This window comes from Chlamydotis macqueenii, chromosome 3 (assembly GCF_036417535.1).
Source record: "Chlamydotis macqueenii isolate bChlMac1 chromosome 3, bChlMac1.mat, whole genome shotgun sequence".
Lineage (NCBI taxonomy): Eukaryota > Metazoa > Chordata > Aves > Otidiformes > Otididae > Chlamydotis > Chlamydotis macqueenii.
Genome location: NC_141558.1, coordinates 119,170,459 through 119,185,988, shown reverse-complemented (window position 1 = coordinate 119,185,988; position 15,530 = coordinate 119,170,459). Strand labels below are relative to the sequence as shown.

At 42.0% G+C, this 15,530-nt stretch overlaps 1 protein-coding gene across 9 annotated transcripts in view; it reads left to right on the top strand.

Moving 5' to 3' along the window:
* Positions 1 to 13,349, top strand: part of MACROD2 (mono-ADP ribosylhydrolase 2) — a 924,269-nt gene extending 910,920 nt beyond the window's left edge. For 8 of the 9 annotated variants that reach the window (XM_086743837.1, XM_086743836.1, XM_086743834.1 and 5 more), the window contains 3 exons: positions 2,354 to 2,437; positions 8,164 to 8,232; positions 10,148 to 13,349. In XM_086743837.1, coding sequence (XP_086599963.1) covers positions 2,354 to 2,437; positions 8,164 to 8,225 — 146 coding nt within the window. In that variant the 3' untranslated portion in view covers positions 8,226 to 8,232; positions 10,148 to 13,349. The remainder of the gene's footprint in view (positions 1 to 2,353; positions 2,438 to 8,163; positions 8,233 to 10,147) is intronic. The other variant, XM_086743832.1, reaches the window with a different exon arrangement.
* The last annotated feature ends 2,181 nt before the right edge of the window (positions 13,350 to 15,530 follow it).

Here is a 15,530-nt window from a genome sequence, read left to right as displayed (position 1 = left end):
TCTCTAGGGCTGCCCACCCTGAGTGGCGAATCTGTATCTTGTGGTATTGAGGGTCCTTGACATTTTCTGCTTTCATCCCTGCAACAGCAGCCCTAATTAGCACATGTGCACATGTGTGCACACATACGTATGCACAAAATGTCTTCTCCTTAATTAGGCTCTGTCTTCAGCTAGCACCATGCCAATAATCCTTTGCACTTGTCAGCCGCATGAGAGATTTCTGAAACTGAAAGTGAGAAACCTTTCGGCAGCATGGTGAAGCCATGTGTGTCGGCTAGTTAATGGGAGATCTTGGGATAGGGTCTGGGAACTTCACGTGGGTGTCTGTAGGAGCTGACAACAGGGGAGTGACTATCTCTAGCTGTTAGAGAAACTGGGAGCCAAGATGTAACCTTTCATACTGTATCTGCTTTACTTGGTTAATAGATGGTGGTTTACAGGAGCTAAAGTTGGACTCAGAGGCATCAGCTGCCAGTTGGAGTGCATTGGAATTTAGCAGGGATCTCAAATTCTTACATCAGGCATCTGAGTGTCTTGATGGGAAGAGTTGCATCCACTGGAGGCTGCACTTGTGGTGGGACAGTTGATTTTCCAAAATTTTGCTTTTCATAGAGCTGCTTCGACCAGCTAATCAAAATGTAGCACAACCTGAATTTCAGTGTCTCTTCCTTGATTAATTGATGCTTTCATAGTCACCCAAATTTCATATTGATTTTGCTAGAAGTTGTCAGGCAGGGATTTTGAACATACCTTCTCAGTCTTGTACTTGACAAGTTCCTGGCATGTGCACATGCTTCCGCGATGGAGTGACCTGGGTTTATCCTTTGTGTGAACAAAAAAGAGCTGTGGGAAAGTGCTGGGGAAAGCTTAGGCCTGTTGGTGCATAAGAAACCTCGGGAGAAAACCACACTCACTCTCCTGAATTCCCCAGAGAAGCGTCAGGAATTTGACGCGCCTGCGAAGGGGGCATCTCAGGCATTTGCTGACATGCAGGGTTCACAGACACAGATGTTTACAGACATTTTGTTTGTTGGTTTGTACGAGAAGATTATTTTCAATCAGTGAGGAAGAGGTGGAGCTGAGTGATACAACAATCCACTGAAGGATTTCTGCAGCAGGAGTAAGATCTACTAAAATGATGGATGACATCTCCGTCACTGTAAAGTCATCCATCGCACTTTCCCCCATGCTTGCCAAGATGGCTAATTGAGCTTTCTGGTGGCTATTTTTTGTTGATTGCTGTATGTGCTGGGTCCTTGGTTTAGCATTTCAATGCTTGTTAGGACCATAGGTAGAGCTCTTGAAGTTGCCTGTGAGAATAGCATTGCCAATATTGCAAGCACAGAGGAAACTAAAATCTCCATGACAGTGTATTGGCTTGCAGATACGATTAGAAGGAAAACTGGCTGAAAACCTCAGTGGTAGATACATGTTTATGGACAAAATAAATGTAGTGCACTCAAGTGCCTTTAAAAAAAAGTCACTCTGTCTAGAGTGGATGTCTATCCACAGAAAGGAGACGTAGGGATGGTGAATGTTTCATCTCTGTTTCTGGAGAGGTAAATGATTTCAGCTTGAGTAAACCATTTTTGAGATGCCTCGATCCTTGCTACACTTTGCTGTCTCATAATAAAATCCAAATATCTGGATCACTTAGCAGCCAGTAGCCTGGTGCAACAGGCTTTACAGCAGCCAGAAAAGTAGAGAAGTAGTGTGGTGGAAATTAACTAAAAATTGACTTCTCAGCACTCTAAATGGCAGAATATTAGGAGAACTGTATATGAAACAGCAAAACCTTTTTTTTTTCTTCCCATTTCAAATATTGTTAGGAGATCGAATCTAAGCTTCCAGACAAGCCTGAGGCAGAAGAGATAAAAATGTTGAGTTACAGCGATAAAATACATTTTCCTAAATTCAAATTCTAGTTTGTGTCTGACTACCTGGTATATTTGAACTCTCACTCTATTTTTATTCTGTGAGCTAGAGAAACTTTGTAAGTGTGATTAAGTCCCCGTCATATATTGCATTTTATGAGCAGAAGGGATTCTTCAAAAATGATGAGAAGAGAATGACAGGGAGACAGAAGCACACACCATGATGTGGTTTTAACAATCCCAGTTAGAAAACAGTGCAGATTGCTACAAATATTCAAGCAATTATTTTCAAACTATTTCCTCCCCCTGTATCCTCTGCCCTTTTCTCTAATGGCTGCCACTATATAGCAGCAGAAGCTGTAAAGGTAAGAGCATACCAGAAGAAAAAGAAAAAAAACCAGGCATATGTAGTCTGAGAATTATACATAAATCCAGTACTGTAAGAACTGATTTTTGTTCTTCTTTGGCTTGTCTTATAGGGATGCAAGAGAAAGAGGAAGCTTCTGCGGAGCCTATGAAAGCTGACCTTGCATGTGAAGTAGCAGGCATTTCAAATAAGGATGGTATGTTTATCTAATATTTTAATTGTCCTGAAGTGGATACATAGTATGCCTTTCTGTGGTTTGTTTGTACACCGCCCCCAAAAACTAGGAGTTATATTGATAACCTCCAGTCTTCTTGAGAGTTTACACAATCTCTGCTGTCTTGGAATTTTGGTGGAAGTAACTTTCAGTGCCATAGTGCTGCTTTTCTAGTTGACTAGTGTGTTCAATCCACTTGCCTTTTAACTAAACAATATTTTAGGCCCACTGTAATTTTGGTCTGGATATCGAATTGGCCAAGATGTGTGTGGTTTCAGACAGGAGTCAGAAGATAGTATTTTGAAAATTTCTATGCTAGTGCCCAACACCATCATGGGGCAAGCATTGACTGTATAACCACTCTGAAACTCGTATGTTGGCCTCCTTCTAGCTTGGAGCTGATTTCCTTTCCTCCTCCTCCTTCAGAGTCCCTGCATAGCTCAGTCTCATAGCAGATGGAAGTTGTCTGTCTAGAACATTTGCCGTTGATAAAAATGTCATGATCTGGTGACCCAACAGCAGTTGCAGTCAGGTTTATGGACATTATCAACCCAAATCTCCTGATTGGGAAATGAAATTTTTTTGTTACAGACCTCCATGAGCAGATGATCCAGCTGTCATCTGGCAAAGTCCTGGCACAGGCTCTGTACCAGGATGCTGCGTCAGCTCTGCAGTGCCTGACATATTAGTAAACAAAAAAAGTTGGCTTTCTAGACTCTTCCTGTGTGTAAAGAAATACTGGAAGGAATCAGAGTCCCGATGTGTAGGTTTTGGTGAGGCAAACCCTTTATCGCTCCTTTAGATAGGCTCTTGCAACTTAACAAAGCTACATAAGGGACTTTCTTGCTTTTTACCCAAAAAGGCCCTCTTTACTATTCCAAAAGGCAGTGCTTTCGGAATTGGAGTTCCAGTCCCTGTTTTATTATCATAGTAAAGACTGATTTTTGTTTCCTCCTTTAACCTCTTCAGAATTGTAGTATAAATTCAAGGCATTTTTTTTTTTACATCTCAAAAACAAAATAATTATATTCTTTTTTGTATTAGTTACACAAAGAATCTAATGCTGATTTACTTTCTTTGATGCCAGATCATGCTGCACCATTTGAATCAGTGACTGATTTAGATACTGGCCTGTAGGGAAGTTTTTTCAAGAACAGGAAAAGAAAGCAGGCATAATGAATTTTCTTTTTAAAAAATACTGGAGATTTTGCTATTACTGGTAAATGTGCAGAATAAAGCCAAAGCAGCCTTCTCTCCTCATCCCCTGAACAAACCAACCAAAAACTTGTAGTCACATTAAAATATTCAAATTTTGAATCCCTGGAATGGTCTAGGCTACTTAGTGAAAACAAATCAAAATTTGCTAAAAGAGTATCTTAAGAGACTTCCTGCTGGAAAGGAAAGCAATTGTATAGTTCTTATAAGGCATGCCTTTGTGCACAGCTTCTAAAATTACAATCATGTTAGGTTTCTTTGGTTTTTGCCAAGGTAAAAAGGTAAGGTCATCTACTTATAAGTCATCCTGTAACTTCCTTTTCTTTCTAAGTTATATGCAAGGACAGGAAAAGAGTATTTGCTATGGCTGCAGAAAAGTGTTCTGCTGTTCAGGGAAGTCTTACTGTCTCTGCAGCCTAAGTTGCTGTTGGAATCATGTTACAGAGTGGTTTTTCTTGTATTGCTTGTCTAAGAAAATCAGAACAGAGGAAGGATCAAACTCCTCACACTCTGTTTTATCTGAATGGTTAAGTTTTGCTGAAAAAAAAAAAAAAAAAAGCCCTAAAATTTTTAGATGTACTGGGTACTAGTTCAGATTAAAAAAAAAAAAAAAAGGAAAAGAAAAAAAGAGGTTCCCTTTGACAGTAATTTTTATGTAAATTGCCTATTTTTTCTCTGGTCCCCTTCCTTCCACCCCAGGAGAGCTCATTGTTTCACAGCTGAAAGCACAAGCATATATCATCAGGTACCCCTTGGCAGCCCAGCTCTTGTGTTTTAATTTCATGTACCATGCCACAGCAAAAAGTCCTTTAGAAATGCAGAGAGTTCAGACAGCGTAGGTGGATCTCAATATTGGTTCATCTAGTGGGTAGGGTGGTAATAGTGAAATTACTATTATTTGAAAGCTGGGCACGATTCTCCATCAGGAAAGCTGTCAGAGGATGGGCACGTAAGCCTGCACAGGGACGTGTATACAGAGATAAAGGTTGCTACTCGCAATCTCCATCAGCCACCAGAGCAAAGACCTCTGGATATTAGATTTCTTGTACTCAGGACAGATTTCCTGATTAACGTATTTTAATGATGACAAACCCCACCTTTGGTGATTGGTTTCCTAGATGGTGTTTCCCTGCCAGCAGCCTTTTTTATTCTTCTTTTTTGCTTTTTTTTTTTTTTTGCTTTTTTTTTACACCTCCAAAGCTTTAAAGGTTACTAAAGTAGATATTAGTTTCCAGCTGGTTTTAGGCAGATCAAACTCTTCAGTCCTTTCATAAGGGGGCTACTCATTTACCTTTTTTATTTCAAGCCTGTGGAAAGCAGCATCCTGACTTGCTGACACAATGGGAGAAAATAAAAAGATTAAGGCAGTGTCAAACCTGAAATTTCCCTTTTGTTTTAATAAGCTTGAGCAGGCTGATGAATGCACCATCAGCAATCTGACTTTCATGTGATTCACCAAAGCAATATAAAAGCAAGATCTCAACAGCTAACACCCTCATACTTTTTATGGTGTTGATGTAATATCCAAGAAACAAGTAACTACCAAGTAAACAGGTGCATGTGTTTCATCCTTGCACAGTGGGTTGAATTCAAGATAGGTGATTTTCTTTCTTGGCAGTCTGGAGCTACAGCTGAATGTGCTATAGTCAAGTTATGTGGATGCAAGGGGGAAACATTGTTTAGGAAGTGACTGAAGAAATAGGTTATGTTTGCAAGTAAAGAGTCTGCCCGAGCTCCTGTTTAAACCAAGACGGTAATAATTTGGTGTCACCTGCCATCCAGTTCTGTAGCATGATATCCTGAGGTGGAGAAATGCGCTCGCTCTCTCGCAGATGACTCTAAATTTGGTTTTCCAGTCTCCTGTTTGCCTGTCTTCTCTAGTTAGATGCTATGCTGTGACTCCTGGCTAGCTGACCTTTAAGCACATAGCTTTCTTGTAGGGGAGAGGCAGGATGCCTTGCTGCCGATGCACATCCACTGGGTCAGCAGCAACTGCAGCACTTTGATGGATGTGAACTATTTGCTGGGTTATTTCTTCTCCTCTTGCACAGAAGTTGCTAGTTTTTGAGGGGAAATCCTTCCCTGGTCATAATTTGAATGCTGCTAAGCAGCTCACAAATTGAGAGAGGAGATGCCAACAGGTCCTCCCCAACAGGCCAAAGAGACAGGGAGAATGCAGAGGAATGTCCTTTTCCATTGCACAGAAATGTGTATTTCAGGCATAAAAAGCCCCATGTGAAGCTGCAGAAGGGGGAGCAGGTAAAACTGAATTTAGGAGATGCGCAGCCTCTCTGCACTTTTGATGCTTCACTGATCTGCTGGGTATTGTAGTGTATTAGTGTAGGTACAAAAAGACCACTAACATAAGTTAGCAGTTTAACACCTCTAAAAACATTGTTTAGTGGGGAGAAGGCCAGTTTTGGCTTGTGATGTGATCAGATGTAATGTGCCCAGGGCTAATGGCATCTTTCTGACACTAACTCTTGCTGGGAGGCAGTGAGGGCCATGAGTCACATCCCTACTGCCAGTGGCAGCTTTTCCATCTGCTCTTGCAGTAGATGCTTTGCTCCCGTGTTATTTTCCAGCTAAATATAGAGGATTGTGTAGGTGGCCTCTTAGTGACATTTGTTGTTCAGGTTCACCCAGTGGTCTACAGAAGCTTATCCTTCAGTTAGACCTTCCTGTCGCTACCAGCATTAATGCAAAGAGCCAAACTTAGTCACAAACACATAGGAAAAAGCTAATGGCAAAACCCACCGGTGCCTTAGCGCGTGCGAGCCACCTCTCTGCTGCAGTGTGCATGGTGGATGCTTTTTGCACTGATGATGCAGGATGCCTGGCAGCCATTTCCACTGCAGAATAGTGGGATGCAGTGATTCCTCTTGCTTCCCTGCTGGCAGGGGCTCTGCATCCCTGCTGGGGCTTACCTGTGCTTTCACATTGCCCTTAAATCATTCCCAGGTGGTTTGTGATTTGCCCCCCTTCTATGTGAAGTGTTGTCAGCATGACGGGGGTCAACTGCTCATAGCCATAATAAAAGGAAGGGGAAGGAGACTTACTCATCTGGGACGCTGACAAAGCCTAAGCATAAGTTTCAAATCAAGCTTTATTTTGCAGGAGATCTCTGTAAAATGTGAGTGAAGTTTTATGGTATTTTCAGAAAATCCAACCAGTGAAAGTGGCCGGCATAATGAGGCTGAGAAAAGCTGCTGTCATCAGTGCACAGCAGTCTTCCCTTAATGATTTTTTATTAAGCATCCTGTCTTTGCTATGCAAATACGTGTAAAGAACACAGCATTTGCTAAATGTGGTGTGCATCAGAGCTCCGTAATCAGGAGCGGATACTTTTCTTATTATTCATTGCATACATCCTGGAAGCCATTATGGTATCTGTTCTGCATATGGATGGTGAATAATTTACAAATAATTCATCAAAACCCTAACAGGTGTATTGACATGATATTGACTTAGAAAAAGATCATATTGCCTGGCTAGAAGTAGCATAGTTAATGATTTTTTGCTTCTTTCCCCTCCCTCCTTCCATCTTCCCTTAGTTTACAAATCTCCCATTCAAGTTTGACATTTTTCCCTGTCACCCATGTCAAATGACTCATAATCTGCAGTTGATACCACAACATAAAGTAAGATTAAAGAAAGAAAAAAAGTCTTAATATAAATAGCTTCATTCAAATTAATTACAGAACAAATACTAATCTTAAAAATGCATGTGCTGTAACCCTTTTATACTTAGCCTAGATAGGACCAATCACAGCTCCATAGTTTAGATTTTTTTTTTGACAAAGGTCATGCTGAAATGAGTTTAAGCCTTCTATTTAAATTATTTCTTCTTTTTTAGTAATTTTAAAGGAAAAAAAAATTTTGTAAATGGACAGTGCGCATGTGAACTAGTATGTGTAGTAGTATAGTGATGTTGCCCCTGAATCCCCTCCCAGGCTCCAGCAATTTGCAGTTCAAGGATATCCAGAGGCAGTGGCAGCATCTCTATAACTGGAGATGGATCCACGTTCAGCCTGCAGCTCAGCCCTGAGTCCTGCCAGGGACATTGTCAGAGGCCTGTGGATGTTCAAATCAGTGGGTCAAGACCACTTAGCCCACCAGAACTCTAAATCACCCTTTGGAGATACTTGTATCTCTGCCTGTGGTCTACAGATGCCAAGGAGGGTCATTGAGCTCTTCAGCTGGGCACCTTGGTCGGGCACCAAAGTGGATGGATGTGGACCACAGGGGAAAAAAATCCAGAGGCTTGCATTTCTAGCGATGCTGAAGCCTACACCCTGGCAGGACTGCTTGTTGGGGTTTCCATGGAGCTGCAGGTTAAGACAGCTGGCCTAAGAGACCTTTTTGTGAATTTACGATGTAGAATTTTTAATGCAATAAGTGTCCCATTTGGGTCTGAAGCGGTTACTATTTGATGTGATAATTTTAACAAGTATCATGAATAGAATTTGATGACTGTCTTGTTTTATTTTCAGCTGAAATGAATAGTCAAGTTGAAAGTATAAATGATCCTATGGAAACAGAGCGGGAGACTTAAGTAACAGGTAAAATCTCTATGGCTATTTTTTGCCCCCGCTTTCCATTCAGTTTCTATTTGAAAACTTGCTTTAAAAATGAACTTAATCAAAGTTAGAACTTACAAAAAAAAAAAAAAAAAAAAGAAGATGAAGACAGAATACAAAGGAAAATAAATTGTCTAATATGGCTCATATTATACCAAAAATTAAAAATATCCAGTAGACTTGCTTTGTCAAGTAAATATTATAGTAGCAATCTGCAATTGTAATGGATTTAGACAGTGCACAGGCTTAGATCATCAGAAGGCAAGACAGCACCAAGATAAGGAACAGAAGAGTAACCCAGTGAACAGTTTTTGGCATTGCTTAGGAAAATGACAGGCAATTTATACAAAGCTCAGTTCTGTACGATCTGTATTCTGGGAACAACAGGTTCACGTCATGAGGGGTTTATTGCCTTTGGCTCTCTGATGCCTAACGTCACTTGTGGGAATACCACTGAAAAACAAGGCGAAGTCAGCAAGCTGCCTTCTGGAGCTCTGCTGTCTTTTGGAGCTTTTTATGGCTTTATACGCTAAGTGATAGTGCTGTGGCAGGAGTGTGCAATGGTGGTTGTTGCCGTAGAGTTTGTCATAGGCATAAACAGCCTCACCTTTAGATAAAAATTAGTAATTTGTTAGCGAGACAGAAGTCCGAGACTCATCCCCAATTACAAGAAGCAGTGGCCATTTCTCCCTCAACAGTAGTTCTTAAGTGTTAATACACATCACTTCCTTTGGCATAGGTTTATCGTGAGATGCCAATATCATATACAGCAAGATGCATTATTTATGCTTGTAATGGGCTTTCATGTAGCTCAAGGCCAAATATAGTGGCTTTACAAGGCGGCAGCTGTATCACAGAGATTTAAAATACAAGGTCTTATTACTGAGCATAGCCCTTTGTCCTTGTCAGCTTATAGAAGATGTGCTGCTGTACTGCTGGAGTGAGAAATAGGTCTGATGGGGGTCCCTGGTAAAAAGTACTGAAGCAAAGCTTGAAGGTGCCCTGGCTATTAAAATACAGCTTCCATAGCTCCTCCTTCCCCCTTCCCTAGCTTCTGGTTGTATGTTCTCTTAAGTCAAAAAGGAAAGAGGAGCTAATTAAATCCTTGCTGTTAAAAATACATAGAAAGGTTAATAACCTTCCTCAGTTTAAAAAGTGTATCTGACAGTTATTACTGCTTTCATGCAGTCTGTAGGAAGTCTGTGTTTCATGCCACATTTTCCCATGGAAATGAATATCTGTGAATGTTTCGGAGTTGTTTTTACTTTATGAAGGCAGAGTTCGCAGGAATAATACCACAATAAACAATCAATTAATAAATCCCCTAAATTCCACTGCAAGGCCTGGCTGTGCTAGCACCTTTCTGAGGCAAAGGGGCCCGAGCTGGGGCACACTATGCCTTGCTCAGCATTTTAATGGCATGTGCAGGATTAGAAGCAGGCATTGAATCCTTTGCAGCTCTCTATAAAAGTCCTCTCAACCCTGTTGCCGCTGTTTTAATTGCAAGAGGTGGGTTGCGGGAGGATTGAGCAGCCTGTAAAACTTCAAAGGGTCTTGCTAGGGTCTTTCAGAGCCGAGGAGATCCCTTTGCTTACTATGTTTTGTGTTTTGATGTGTTGTTTTTAACACGAAAGTTCTGTGGTCTAGCACCAAAGCACTCACCAGAGCTGGAGGTCTCTGATATCAACCTAGGTAGCACAGTGTTTGGAAAAGCAGGAAACCCTAATGAGCGCAGTGAATTTGCTATAAAGATACTAGCGGCTAGACATGTGCTATGTGTGTCACAGAAAGAGAAACTGTAAGTGTCTGTGCTAGAAAGATGAGACCTGGGTTCTGTGCAAACATTTGAAATTTTCCTTTTTTTTTTTTTTTTTTCCCCTCCCCTGCTGTGGCGAAGGAAGGATGCAGGAGAGGAGAGACCCGAGGAAACCCAGCGGGCAGGCACTGACATCCTATGGCATCATTCTTGGCAGAAAAGAGCATACAGAGATGCTCCGCGGGTTGGGAGGGAGGGAGCTTTGGGGAAATGATTCTTTGCTTTAATTTCTCTTTGTTCTTCGTTGCATTTCGTTCTATAAGCTTGTTGGAAAGAAATATAACTTCCCAGTTCTAACAATGTTTTGCAATTACCCCTGCAATTACAACAGTTTCTTCTGAACCATGAGTCCCTGTCTTATATTGGGTCTCGTTTGCTCCTGCATCATATCACCAGTAGCCTGTTTCCAGGCTCACACCTTTCCTGGTATCTTTATCTTCTTTCTCAGTTATGATACTGTCTGCAGTCAACCTGTGGGAGCCAGCTCATTCTCCTCCTCCCCTGCTTTCTTTTAAAACCCTAGGATATAAATGGAGATTTGCTTTGAGAACATGAACTGCCACAAAGGATTATAATCCTCACACACTGATAAACAACTGCACTCCTTGTGCTAGGGATTTGAAAGACTAGATGCTCCAAAATCTCAGAAATATTCATAGAGACAGCCCTGCGTGTTGCCCGCCTTCAAGCTTGTTGATTGGCAACTGCTGCCAGCACCCGCAAGCACAAAGCAGTCACAGTGCACAAACCCTGGTTGCTAGAAGAGGCGCTGGCCGGACTCCCTTGGGTACCTGGTGGAAGCAGAGTTTGCTGATACTAGATCCTGATGCCTCGGGATTGCCCTTGGCTCTGCCCTTTGCAGCCCTGGTGCAACAAAGCTAAACTATGAGCAGCCTATTCCGCACCATGTCCCACTGTGGGTCCTATACACCAATAACGCACCTTGAACAGCCAGCCCCCCAGATCATTCCCGCTCTTTTCCAGTTAGCTTGGCACACCTCAGAATCAGTGCTGTAAGTATGACCTTCGGGTGTGGGTAGGCAACAGATGTTTCCTCGAGTGATGGAGGATAACAGACGTTCTGCATTCAAGGCATCTTTAAATATGGCTCCCAGCTTTAACAACTTCACACCGTATCTTGTGTGAGCCCTCATTATATTTTCTACTGCATATGCATGATTTTTTTTTAATTATTTTTTTTTTTAAATGCAATTAACAGTTATTTGGATAAGAATGTCTCACCATATGTCAATTGTTCTGCTGGCAAATGCTGCACTGAAATTTTTAGAAAAGGAACAAAAGGGTTTCACATACATTTCCCAACCGTCCTGTAACTAAGAGCAATAGACAATACACTCAGTGGAAGAGCAGGCAACCTGTGTCCAGGGTGTGATGTGCTACAAACTGTTTTGAAATGCTGCTGATAAGAATTTGTTCATTTTAACTGAAGTAATTGATTCTATTCTTCTCCCCCCTCCGCCCAAATATGCATGAATCCCAAAATAGCTATTTACTAGCTGGCCAAAAAAAAAGAAAAGAAAAGGGCGGGGGGGAAGTAAAAATAAGGCAAGACATACCTTTGTTCTCCTGTGATCTGGGTTTATGCCAGGTGATGTGTTTGGGGTTTATGTTTGGTGGTAAATTGTCTGCTGGCAAAACAGCAAGTCAAATGTGGCTCTAACGCACCTAGCACTGGCCACGGCAGTTGATGGCTGCTGTCAGCTGCAGGTTAATTCCAAAGGGTGTCAGGACAAACAAGGATTAGAAAGGAAAATGAGAAAAGCCCCAGATTTCACTGAGAGTACAGCTCCTAGAAAGGCAGCCTCATATCTCCCTATATGCGGCTCCAGCATGTTGGCTTGTGGTTGGATCAGAAGAGTGTGCTGGCTCCTGTGCTGTTTTAACCTGGGTGACACTACCACTGGAGAAGATCTCAAGGAGGTAGCTTTCAAGGTGTGACAGAACAGCAAGGAGACAAAGACTCCTTAAACTCCTTGTGAAGACTGACCAATAGTTAAAAAAATAACTGCAAAGATGTCTCACATTAGACTCACTCTAACCTCTAACAGTAATTTCATTGCACTTTTCATTTAACCTTGGTCCTTGAACCAGTGAGTCTTTGAAACCGTGAACCATGCCCAAGGATGCAGCAGCAAAGCACAAATCCCAGGTAGGAAATGTAAAGCAGGGAAACGTAAGAGTTTAAGTCCTTGCAAGACAATGTGCAGCCGCATCTCTATCTATCTTTCTTCAGGTGGGTTTTTATTTGAGTTGTTGGGGTTTTTCACTAGTCATAAAGTGAGTATAGTTCGGCAGCATGATTTCTTCAGCTGAGTTAGTAGTTGAGGCTGGACCCATGCCCCTTGATGCAGTCTCCAACACTCTTGCTGGAGCTGCAGGAATGGAGGGAGGTGGTTTTGTAGAGGAGCAAGCATCAGACCAAGAATCAGCCCACAGGAATTTGTGCCAAGGATTTTGATTTAAACCCAAAATGTGTTTGTAGTAGGTGGCTTAAAGGGAATAGCAACCCTTTGGTGCTGATGTTTGCATACAAAATATCAGGCTCTGCTTGATCGTTGTTTCTCTTATGTCTGAAGGTGCTCATCCCTACCATTAGGCACGATATTCCTCGGGCTGGTGACTGTTCTTATGATGAATGGGTTTCCTTCTGTACAGACATCCAAAGGGGATGTTTGAGACATAGTCTGAAATAATGGGTCACACATTCACTGCAGCTGATTGTCAGACTTTCTATAAAGCACTGAGAAAGCCTCTGTGAATTAACACTGTTCTGCTTTAGGCACTTGAATAAAAATATATTAAAAAAAAAAAAGATACTTTTCCCTATATGCAGTGCATGCCAGCTTTGCTTTTAAAATGACAAACTTAACAGAGTATGTTGATCTATTTTCTCGGGGAACAGGGGTTTTTATCATATGATTCATCCCAAGATTTGCCTTACGCTGACATTTGTGATATAAAGGAACATTTGAAAAAAATCTAAAAAAAAAAGTTAATTTTCTTGATCCAAAAATATGTTTTTACTTCAATGCAAAGAAATGTAGACTGTTGCTTGCAAAATGTCTTCTAATTGATGGTCTAGCAGCTATATCAGTTAACACATGCCTCTTCTGTTACTCTGTCATTTACATGCTGAATTTGCCTCTGAGTCTGTTACTTTTCCTTTTGTCTGTGCCATGCGTTGGGAAACTTAAAGAACCAATGCCTTCATACTGCAATGTTTGTTAAAGCAAAACATTAATAAAGTTTGTCCTGAAGACAAGGTGATGCTGCTTGTGTGTTTATTCTCTCCTAAACATGCGGTCCTTTTGGTTGTTAGTGTTTCAGTTTGGGCATGGGATCATCAGTGCACGCAGCCAGGTCCTCGTTTAAATTTATCATTCACTCGATGGCAGTCTTGTGAGAAATGGATACCTCAGCAGGATTTTTGGTCGGCTTCGCCGAAGGGTAAGAACAGGGACTTTGCATCTCGGAGGGCAAAAGGTTACTTCTTTGGTCCCATCACTGTACCAGAGATGTTACAAAACCCATCCCAGCAGTTGTACCAGTACTAGATCTCCAGTGTCTATCATCAAAGAATACTCCCATAGATATGCAATCCACGGGTATAATAGAGAACACGCAGTGTACCCTAGATGTTATCCGCCCTTTCTGCCATTGCTTATTTCAAGACTGAATGGATAGAAGATATACAAAACTTGAGAAGGTGTTTTTTTTTTTTCCCATGGCACTGGTATCGACCATGCTTTACTCTTTTTATCCAAGGCCAAGGATTTAATCGTTGATAACCAAAGTCAGAGTGCTGGCCCTGTGCATTCAAAGCTCTCTGACAAATGGATTTCCTCTCTGAAATTTGACCTTTCCTTGCTTGCAACCCTTTGACAGTCAAATAGAAGAAGACAAGGCACAGGAGACACAAGGCAGTGGGGAATGCAGGATGGGGAATTCCTGGATGCAGGATCCAACTGCAGTGAGCTAAGCTGAGTGAGAAATACCAGCAGTATCTGTAACACAGCATCTTGTTGGATTCAGTTTGTCAAGAGCTCCATTTTCACTGTATCTCAAGAACTGTACAGCCTAGAAGGAGGCGCCTGCTTTCCCTGTGCTGTAGCCTGTTTCTGCTGCAAGGGAACATTTTTGTCTACAGCAGGTGTATATGTATGTTTAAAAGGAGAAAAATTAATTCATCTCTCATCTAGGAGCAAGTACTGTCCATCCCACCCTTTTTGAGTAGCACAGGGTGGAGAGGAAAACCTCTGTGGTTTCGGAGGGTGAAGAAGGGCGTGTGTTTGAGGCTGCTCAGACCCTTGCAGCGATGAGTGTTTGTCCAGTCATGTGGACAAAGAGCAGGTTAGCCTGTTAGGATGAGATGAGCGATCAACTATCCTTTAATTATACTCCTGTTGCTGCTGGCCAGATTGACACCTCCCCTTACAGAACTTGTTTGGAAAAGCGGTAGATTTATGCCTGTGGAGGGCTTTTGCTGAGCTGATGACATCAGAGGTCACTCTAAGTCTGCAGAAATAGAGGCCTGGTAACCACTTTTCCTGCTCAGCTGTCTCTGAGAGATTCTCCCAGAGGAATCAGATTGTCTTTCAGCATTTCTGTGTGAACCTGCCACTCCTCACTCCCCACCCCCCCGCCCCCCGAAATAAGAGTGTTGGGAGACATATAAATACCCTAATTTCTCGTTCCATTAGAATTATCAGCAACTCCTTAAAGTAAGTGCAAATCACTGTTAATTCTTTCGGAATTCACTGATAAAGCATTTATCATAATGAATTCCTGTAGAAAATGAAAGAAAGAGAAAAAGGGGGAGAAAAAAAAAAAAAGAAGAAAAAAAAAAAAAAAGAGTCCTGATGAAAACATAGCGGTGGAGGAGGTACTTGGGGAGGCTGCTCCATCTGCTGGCAGCTCAGGGCTCGTCGCGTGGAGGGTATTTTGGCTGAGCGTTTTCAGTTCCTATTGCTCCCGGAGCAAAACCAGGCGTTGCCGGAAGGCGGCTCCGGATCCAGCTGCTTTGGGGTGCTGGAGGGCGTCACCCCCAGCAGCTGCCCTCAAGCCCTGGGCTGAAATGAGCCTCGTCTCCCTGAGTTCAACAAGCTTTTGGAGGAGCTTTGCAGGACTGGACCTCGAGAGGGACTTTTGACAAGGGCATGTAGTGATGGAACAAGCAATGGCTTTAAACTGGAAGAGGGTAGATTTAGATTAGATATAAGGAAGAAATTTCTTTACTGTGAGGGTGGTGAGACACTGGCACAGGCTGCCCGGAGAACTTGTGGATGCCCCATCCCTGGAAAGATTCAAGGCCATACTGGATGGGGCTGTGAGGAACCTGATCTAGGGGCAGGGCTTTTTTACATTGTGGTGGTTTTTTACAGTTGTGGGGGTTTTTTCATTATTTTTTACCTTTTTTTTTTTACATTTTTTTTTATTTTTAATT